At 34.3% G+C, this 10,107-nt stretch overlaps 1 protein-coding gene across 1 annotated transcript in view; it reads right to left on the bottom strand.

Moving 5' to 3' along the window:
- The window catches only part of LOC113226768 (phospholipase A1-like), a 32,306-nt gene extending 22,415 nt beyond the window's left edge, over positions 1-9,891 (bottom strand). Inside the window, exon 1 of the mRNA XM_026459499.1 lies at positions 9,649-9,891. Coding sequence (XP_026315284.1) covers positions 9,649-9,709 — 61 coding nt within the window. The 5' untranslated portion in view covers positions 9,710-9,891. The remainder of the gene's footprint in view (positions 1-9,648) is intronic.
- Between the last annotated feature and the right edge of the window lie 216 nt (positions 9,892-10,107).

Below are 10,107 nucleotides of genomic sequence, written 5' to 3'. Positions count from 1 at the left end.
GTTTATATTATAAACATATAATATATATGTATATATATGTTATTTTTATAATAATAAATAATGAAAAACGACATACCTACTACAAGAAAAAGTTATAATAAAAGTTATAACTATGTTAGAGAGTCAAACCTCATCACAACGCTGTAGTACAGTTTTGTTACAAGGTGACAGAGTGATAGACCTAAGAACCTACATTATAAGATTACCTGGTATCATGTTTACATTGACACCTCATAGCGTGGCCCCGTATGACGTGCGATTATACCGATGATGTAGAAATGCATACTTCAGAATACCCACTTATTATAAACAAGGCAGATGGGAACCTGATCGACAAGCAACAACCTATTGGTATCAATTTCAACGCCTGAGCGGCACTAATAATTTTTGGGAATAGCGGAGAAATGTGCCAGTGCGACCTCCAAATAATCTGCTAACTTTCTTCAAGATTGCCTTGCTCTCGCACATTTACCACTTTTACAAATCGTATAAAAAACGATAATGATCGTAATTATTAGCCGGGTTTAGACCACAGTGCGTGTAACTTGTAAGACCAGTTCGTGTGGAAGCGTGGTCATGATCGAGCAATTACAGATTTAGATTCTTTTCATTTAAATTTGGACACAGATAACTGTCTGCCATATGACAGATATTACAATATGACTCAGTATGTTTTTATTTAGCAATGAGACATTTAGGTAATGATAAATATTATATACTATGTACACATTATTTGCAATTATTTATACTCGCATATCTATTAAATAATGACATATAAAATAGAAAACCGCACCGTTTAATTCTTTGATCAACTCATTTATTTCCAAAAGAAACAGTTTTTAAATATAAATTACCCGAGGGCGTAGGCCCTATCTCTTAAAATAATATTACTTTAAGCTTACATTGACTTCTCGTATCATGGTGTGCTTAAAGCAAGTTTATTATAATGTTAAAACTATGATTTTTTATATGCAGCTTAGTGGCGATTCATTTACTCAATTCAAAAATTTATTCATTTCATTGGTTAAGAAATTGTATGTGAAATAGTCAAATTTATAACCTACAGATCAGCACTGGACTTCGTCAATAGGTACAAAAATACAAAAAGCTGGGATTTACAAGAGATTTTTCCATAACTCCTAACCTAAAACAAAATCCCGCTCTGTGTCGTACCCTGGTCAAAAGTTCCCATTAGGTATACCGGTAGCATTGCCTCGTTGGACTTCAATGGACACCTGCTGCATCAACCACGACCCAGAGCGGTGATCACAGCCCCTTGTAGAGTCAAATATAAGCGTGTCTAGGCTAGTGAGTGTAGAATGAATTAATGGAATGGAATTAAAAGTAGATTCGTGGCAGTAACTTAATTCTACTCAGATTGTTTACATTTTGCACTGATTAGTAGTTCAATGTTCTCAAGTTTTCATAGTAGAACTTACATAAAGCACCAAACAAGCTGACAGTTCAATTTATGGTAACTATATAATTGATTTGCAACACTAAACAAGTGTCCTTAACATTGCACACGTGTTGTTTGTTGTCTTAATGTAGTGTTGCGCTGATTTTGTCTACTTTATATTCCGAAACACAGCAGACACAACTACTTTTTTTTCCCTTTTATATTATTTTATTAGATGCAATCTTTAACATGTATGTTACTTATGAGTTAGATATTTGTGAGATAGAGCGCATAACAAAAGGCTATTCATAAAATAAAAGAGTTATTAACTTATTATACATAACTTACTAATACTTCTTAATTTATTTTTGTTGTAAGGGCTAATTCTCATTCAGAGAATGTTGTCCTTAAGATGTTTTCTCTAAAGCCCAAACAGGTAACAAGAAATCAAGACGCTAGCGGTGTTGGTATATTATGCAGATCAATAATTTCACCCAACAAAATGAAAGTGAAACTATCGATTTTGTAACATAATTCATTCTATTTTTTAAACTACGCCTCCGGTTGCAAAAAATAGAGAATATTTTAATTGGCATTATTGGGATATAGAGACACTTGACATGAATTACATATGTATTATGAAGTTATTTTTTAACTATGATATTTATCTATTAACGTGCTACTCTGTAGTTTCATGACATTTTATATTATTGTGTAAAAATCCTTTACCGTGCTTTCGGAAAATATTATTCTGCTCCAACAATGGAAGCCTTTTCTTGCAATCGTTTTTACTTCTTTTATATCGTGATAAGTGTACAACCAACTATATAATAATAAGAACGCACACACTTAACATAGCCCCGCACTAGGGAAACCCTATGTCGCGGGTACCATAAACACACACATAGACAACCACAAATTACACCCAAACTCACGAGAGAAATAAATGTAGGCCAAACAAATATTTCTCCTGGCCCGAGAATCAAACCTGGGACCTCTGCGTGGCAGTCCAGCACGGTAACCATTCGACCACGGAGGCAAATAAACACACAACTTTAAGCTGAAAATTTTCAACTTCTTTTTTTAAATATCAAACGACCACGGGACGAACAAGTCGTGCGCTTGATGATCAGCGACACGCCAATTCGTGACAGTTGCGCTGCCACTCCGAGCTTTACATCACAAAGATCTGAGGGTTACTGTCGCTGCACCCGTCACCCTGTATCAGTAAGAAAAGTGAGTTAACAAATCAAATGTGTCTGTAATTTCACCGTTGCAATTTCAGTTGCAAGAAATTAAATAAAACTTTGATTTAAAGTTTGAGAAAGAAATTTGAACTTTATTTCGTAATTTCTTGCTTAAACTCAGGCAAAGTTCATTTTATAAATACGAAAAACTTGCTTAGATCGCCATTATTGCTTAGTCGAAGTCAAAGTTCGATTTATAAATCTCAGTCTTAGTATGCTTTTTTTAGTTTACAGTGTTCATAGTTCCTAAATGCTTACAGCGACCGCTGACAGGTAAAAGCGTTGTAGAATTTATTATACATTGAATTAAAACTTAATGGAGCTGGAGAAGACATATTGCGAGTCGTGGGAATAATAAGTGTAGTAAGACGACAATCTAATGCTAGGCAAGAAACGGTAACAAAAACGCGCAACGTCTTTCGTCGAGAGCGTCACTTTCCATCATGTGAGATGGAGGTCAAATGCGCGCTTAAGTTTTAATAAAAAACAAATAAAAAATAAACGGTGAGAAATGGGTGAAGTCAAGCTGTATTGATGTTGCTAGTTTTCGAAAATCAACTGTAAACGATCTTTCTCTGTTACAGCAATGAACATCCCTTTTCCCCCATTGGGGATGTCAGGCTCCGTTACTTCAGTTTCTTTATACTAGTACAAACTTGTATAATACGAATACTATTGACCTGGCCATTTTTAGGCCTCAACCTAAAACTGGTTGAGACATGACATCTGACCCTTTCTCACGCTCCAAGCAAGTTAACATATCGCTTTAGATAATAATCGAACTATGGACTTAAAACTTGTTCCAGTCTCTTGATATTCATTTATATACAGATTTCATTTATATAAATATTTCATTAATATTGACGGTAAGCACGATATATCAGTGTACCTATATTATTACAGGGTAACCAGTTCTTATTGAGTTCTTAGGTTTTCGCGATTGTTACACATAGGAAATGAAACAATTTTTCCGGATTTAAATCGCGTATATTTGTTTTTTCAAACAAACCAACGTTTCAGCTTTTATTGTCTTTTTATCATACCAAGCGACGGCACGCACCAGTCGTGAGCACTGCGCTCGGTACTTTCAGACATAAGTCTCATGTGCCTGTAATTTCACCATTGTAATTTTAGCGACATTTTATTTTCAAAAAGATGTTTATTGTCTAGAATTCTATCATCAGTCGAACATGGTCGCATTTTATTGTTACATTCCGTGGATTATCAACTACAACTGTAAATAGTGTAAATGAAGTAAAATGTAGAGTTAATGTTTTCCTTGCAGTACAGAAAATCGAAGGAGCGAATCCAACCACTTTCACCAGTTTAAGGTCAGGCAGATTCGCTTGACTGTTTATGGTTGTTAACCTTCCAAGTACAAGAATGAAAAGCGAAAACAAGAATTTCAACTTGTACGAGGCTAAGTGTATTATATTCTCATATCGTCTAATAAAAGGTAAAACCACATAAGTGACATTTTTCCACAAAAATCTCCAAATTATGTACCAGTTATAAGAAATCCACAATCTTTCTGCAGGTAAAACTCTTATTGAGTTTATAGCTTTTTTGTTATTGAGTTTCACGTGCAGAAAGATAGTAATTTTCTTACCATAGCTATATAAATTAAAGACTTTTAGTGGAAAATATCACTTGTGTGGTTTTACTTTTAGACAGACGATATGTTAAAGTACCAGAATTATTCCAGTTCTCACTATGTGGAACACTGGCGCGATCAATCATCATTATTAAGTGTATAAGATCATTGAGCGCGATGCGTTACAATGTAAATCGCTTTATAGGATGAATAACAGTGTTGTTGTTAGTTATATAAGAAACCTAGCAGCAGTGACGCCGCACTGCACATTATTAACTCGGACAATTAATCAGATTTCATATTAAATAAATAAAGTACATCAAACATTTGTTTATTAATTTTAATAAAAAAACTGAATGTACTAGAAATTCTCTAGAAAAACTCAATTTCATGCAAGATATATTAGTTTTTCTTTTTTCGGGTATATAAAATATTTTAGTAAATATACTGTGATGCCTGTCTCCTTAAACTTATCTTTAAGAGAAACCCAAGAAACTAAACGGCACACATAACGAATCGCTTTTATTTTTTTTATTTAAAGCGAATTGCAATACAAATATGGTTTGTATGTCTGCGCTAATACGCTTTACCCCCATGAGAATCCCTTAGGACATTATACTATGGAAGTAACTAAAGTAAACTAGTCCAGCAGGACTAACATCGGTAAACTCACGTATTCTGCGGACTGCGTATGCAGCGGAGCTTAATCTGCCTGTGAAAGAGTTCGTCCAGGGAAGTACTGCCACCTCACCTATTTCTGCCGCCAAGTTATTAACGTGAGCATTTTGCGTTCCGGTTTCGAAGAGTAGGGGTGCTGGTGAAATTACAGACAGGTTACTCGATTAACCGAACAAACTGAGTAGCCGCCCATTTTGCAACCCGGCTTTCAGCTGAGGAAAACCCGAGTTTTAAAATTATTAGAATGTAAATACGTAACTCATAATATCATCGTATCGTGATTAATAATGAATAATAATAAACTCTAACTAAATGCTAGGAATCTGACTACAGTGCAGTGCACTGATAGCGTCCGCAACTGGTTATATACTCGATGGGTGCAGGAACCTTTGGGTAGCGAGGTGCGTCTGCGCGAACGGTATAGCAACAACAACTTCTTAAAAATCTTTGTGATTTGATTTTTTCTTCCTGAATTGATTTGTTTATACTGAATTTCTGTTTCTGGTGAATTTTACGCATGTTTAGCAAGCAATTTTTCATCACGTTTTTCTTCACCGCTAACGAGAGGTAAGCCTATTAAACATTCACAAATATACGCAACTTAAAAACTAAAGTCATAAGTGGCACATACCAGCACGGGGACTCGAATTGTCGACCTCTCAATTGAGAAGCAACCGTTCTCCCAATAGGCTACCTCCGCATTATTTAACATACGTTCATATTGCAACATGTTTAAGCTTAAATTTGTATTGAATGGATATTCAATTATTTTTTGTGAAATTACTCCACTAGTGTTATAATTATTAATACAAAGATGCTGGATTAGAAAAAAATTCTTCGATCAGGCCGGATTCAAACCGTCGTCTTCTAGCAAACCGTGCCAGATGCTATGCCAACTAAGCCACGGAACGAACCAGCGGACCTCATGTATTTTTCATTGTGATTTGTTGTCGGGTCTTTGTATTTGGTTTTCAACGACTTTTTAGCCGTAGCACCATCTATGAGAAATCTATGAAAAAATTTGAAGCTTGCTAAATATTGCGAGTTCACAAATTCTTTAAAATAAATCTACAATATTATACAATGCTACGACCATAAAGGTACAAAAATGACACTTGTACGAGTAGACCACCAATCTTTGTATACATCCCACTGCTGGGCACGGGTCGCCTCTCAGACGAGGATTTAGGCCATAGTTTTCCGAAGGTTGCGAACGTTCTTCGACGTGCAGGTTTCATCACGATGTTTTCTCCTCCATTTTCATCAAAACGTAGGTACCACCTCGATACAACTATTTTATTTGTTTTAGGTTCCCATAAGCGATATCCATTAGGTGAATAGACAACCATTTGCTTCTCTTCAGCTCTTGGTTCGAGTTTGTTTCCTCTGGGCATGGTAACAACCCACATTTTGCTCCCAAATACTCGTTATGTTGATAGATTTGTTCTACCTCTCATTATAACCTCTGGAGTTTCTAAGTTGATAACTGTAGACGAGCATCTATTTAAATGGTAAAATGGTAAATATCAAATTAAATTTCCACATAAATTTCGAGAAACTCGCCACACATAAAGCTCGGATTCGAAACCACGATACGAGTAGACGTCATAGATAAATAATACACCAATACATAAGATTAAAATAATCAACGCTTGCGCACTATAACTCAACGATCCAACAAACTGCATACGTATGTTCACAACGAATTTCAATTTTTACGAGTATAACCACTATAACAAATGAGATAATTTGATGTTAAATGGCAATAAATCATCAAGTAATAATAACCTTTTATGATGTAGTTAGTATACATATTCTAGGTAATACCTACACAGACTAGATTAATTTAATGGTTGCTTTGAAAAACTAGAACAAAAGTTAAAATATAAAATAAGACGTGATATAAGAAAGCAAATGGGAAACGAAGTCAGACGGAAGAAATTTCAGAAATAGTTGAATAGTTTCAACTATTTCTGAAATTCCTTGGAATTCCTTGAAATTTTGAAATTCCCTATAACTTGGTAAGTTTTTCGATATTAAACTCAAACAAAAATTAAACAGAAGATTTCTTAGTTGCAGTTCTACCCCAATGTATAACAATATAGCTTTACTGTACAGTAGAATAACTGTACAGAAGAAATGTAACTCGCATGACAATAACAATGAAATTTTCTGAACACTGTAGAAAAATATTTAGAACTTTCGTGTTATACAAATATTTGTAGCAGTCATACCGTTACAAATATTTGTGTCATTGAATATTCGCAAAATGTTATAATGCCATTTTTATTTCTACAGTACACGTATAGTTCATAGCCATAAACAAAAAAATAAAAATAAACGCCGACTCACTCACTCAACGAACGCATGAAACGTTTTTGTTTCTAAGTAAAAGTAGTGGTTTCAAGCTGTTCTTATTGTAGTTACGCAAAAACAACTTTTACTTTCTATCGATCGTAACGGTAGACCATAATAATCTCTTTTGCTATTTATAGAGCAGTGCTAAAAGAGTAAAAATTACTTTTGAAGACAGATGGCGTTGGTTGTATAATAAATCTAATTCTGCCGCCAATAGGTCATTGGCCGCCAAGCAGTAATGTGACCGTTACCATGTTTTGAAGGGTAAGGGTGCTGGTGAAATTGGCACCTGTCAACTTGTCTCAGTGTGTACATCAGTGTGTAATACAATTCATACAAATTTTTGAAGCTATTATTAAGACGTCGAGTGCAATGTTATGGTAATTACCAGGTTGTGTTACTATTATGTGCAGTATGCGCTCGTACTATATAGTTAGTTGTTCGGCTTGGATAAAGTAACAATATTTCAGAATTACGGTAGGGAATTATATAAACTTCCTGAAATCATCAACTATACTCTGACAGTCATACATAATACATATGCACCTGTAATAAGTAATAATTTATTGTTTCAATAAGCCTTACATTATGAACAGTACACTTATATGAAAGGTAAGCGCTATCTATTGCTTATCGCTTGGGAAAATTCTAATGCGTATACAGTACAATCGCTGATTAAAATAAAACTCACAAAACTTTAGTCCTAGTAGTTACTTTATTAGGTACTTTTTGAGGATGATAACAGTACTGATGTTTACAAATTGTAACTTAAAGCAGACAAAAGTACCTACGTAATATGTAACGTGCCTATGCTGAACACTATCTTTTTTTGGTTTTTTTTACACATTCACAGCCCCTGGGGAAACCTTGTGTCGCGGGTGCCATGGACACCATAGACAACCACAATTTACATCCAAACTCATGACCGAAACAAATGTAGGCCATATAAATAGTTCTCCCGGCCCGGGAATCGAACCCGGAACTTCTGCGGGGCAGTGTTGACTATATTCTTCATAGTTCTTCTATTCCCTGCAAAACCTTAATAATGAACTTAGAATGTACAGACGGCACAAGCTACACTGTTAGGATTCTTGCAGGCTGCGATATTCGATTAAAAGTGTATATATCTTAATGTGCTGTTGACTGTACATATTCAACGTTTCGTATCTAACAAAGATGTAAGGCAACCTTAACAAATACTTATGTAGAGTCAACGTGTTATTCATTGTCGACTTAAATGCCATTGAAATTGATTTACAGCTTTACTTTAAAATCAAGTGATAACACGAAATAATAAAATATTTATAATTTCTTTCGATCAATATGCGTCAATGTTTACAATATTAAGAAGTTAGTTTATATTTGTTACCATTTGTGTGCATTTCTTGTATAAGTATGTAAACTTTATTAAACTCTTAATATTTATTAAATTATATACAACACTATGCTTATTTAATTAAATAATAGATTCAGGCGTTACTTTGCGTAAGTCCCTGTTAATAAAAATGGAAGTAAATTAATTTGCTACTCCGCGAACCTAGTGGAGGTTGAATCGTACAAATTTTGTTGAATCGTTTTTTTAAATATTCAAAAATTTGTGTATGAAAAAATATTCAACACCAGCGCTGCACCTATTTTGCACGTTTTAACCTCCACTGGGTTCACGGAGTAGCTGAGCAAATTAATTTACTTCCACTTTTATTAATAACGAATTTGCAAATGAATTAATAAATTTCGGGTGGAGGTTGCGATAAACACAAATTTCAATATGGAAAATTGGCTATTATATAATTATAATACTCTAACCAAAATTATTTATTCAAAAATAGCGATCTTCCTAAACGTGATTTGAAATCAAGTAAGTAATTTATATTTTTTTATCAATCCTAGTCACAATGCGATTGACTGCGTGTCAACACCAGTTTCTCTTAATTTCTCTTCATCAGAGCGGAAAATGGGAACAAAATCATGAGATATAGATTAAATGTTATTTTTTATTTCTTAAAATATAAAAAAGTGTTACTTTATTTTATTTCTTACATTTTAGGAACATTGACAGATTAATTACTATTATACACAGTTGTACGTAGAGATGAGAATTCCAATGCCATTAACTACTTTCCAAATTCAGCAAAGAATAAAGTGCCTAATAAAGGCAAAAAGAAATTTGTAGCTAAACTTTGGTCTTTTGGAAAATTAATTTAAAAAATTAGCTGTCACCTACACTTTTCGTCACAAATAATAGTAGACCGCCTATTGTTCTCTGTTCTTGTCTATTGTTGGTCTTGACATTTTGTTTACAGATCCAATAACGAGTATTTCTACGTGTTTTTTTCTCATCCCTAAATTGTCAAATAAATAAACACACTCACCGATATCTGCACAAAATATTAAAATTCCAATGAAAAGTAAAGCACACTTTGTTAAACACATTTTACTAATTCAAAAATTATTCACAACACCGATCACGTGGTTTTCATCCAAAAGTAGCGTAAATTTTTGTTATAAAAACATATTAGAAATTCGTGTGGTCGTTCGTTGTCCCAATTTTGTTTTAGTTCTCTGGTCGATGAAATCTCGCGAATTGATACGTCGACGATATAGACGCGTGCGCCGGTTGCTAACGGAGAAATGTTTATGCCCAACCGTGACCGTGGCCTCTGAATCCAGGACGGAATTTAATTATTCAACAAACCTGCCGAAAAAAGGAGTTCTGCTTGAATACTCTCTCTCTCTCTTCAGATAAGTACTCGCCTTGTAGGTTACAGCTGATAACATGGTATAGTGAGAATGTCAAAATTTATTATTATCAGCTATAATTTCAGCTAGTC

This window comes from Hyposmocoma kahamanoa, unplaced genomic scaffold (assembly GCF_003589595.1).
Source record: "Hyposmocoma kahamanoa isolate Upper Pololo Valley unplaced genomic scaffold, ASM358959v1 202, whole genome shotgun sequence".
In the NCBI taxonomy this organism is placed as follows: domain Eukaryota; kingdom Metazoa; phylum Arthropoda; class Insecta; order Lepidoptera; family Cosmopterigidae; genus Hyposmocoma; species Hyposmocoma kahamanoa.
The sequence above is the reverse complement of the archived record's forward strand: the minus strand, read 5'-3'. Positions and strand labels throughout refer to the sequence as shown.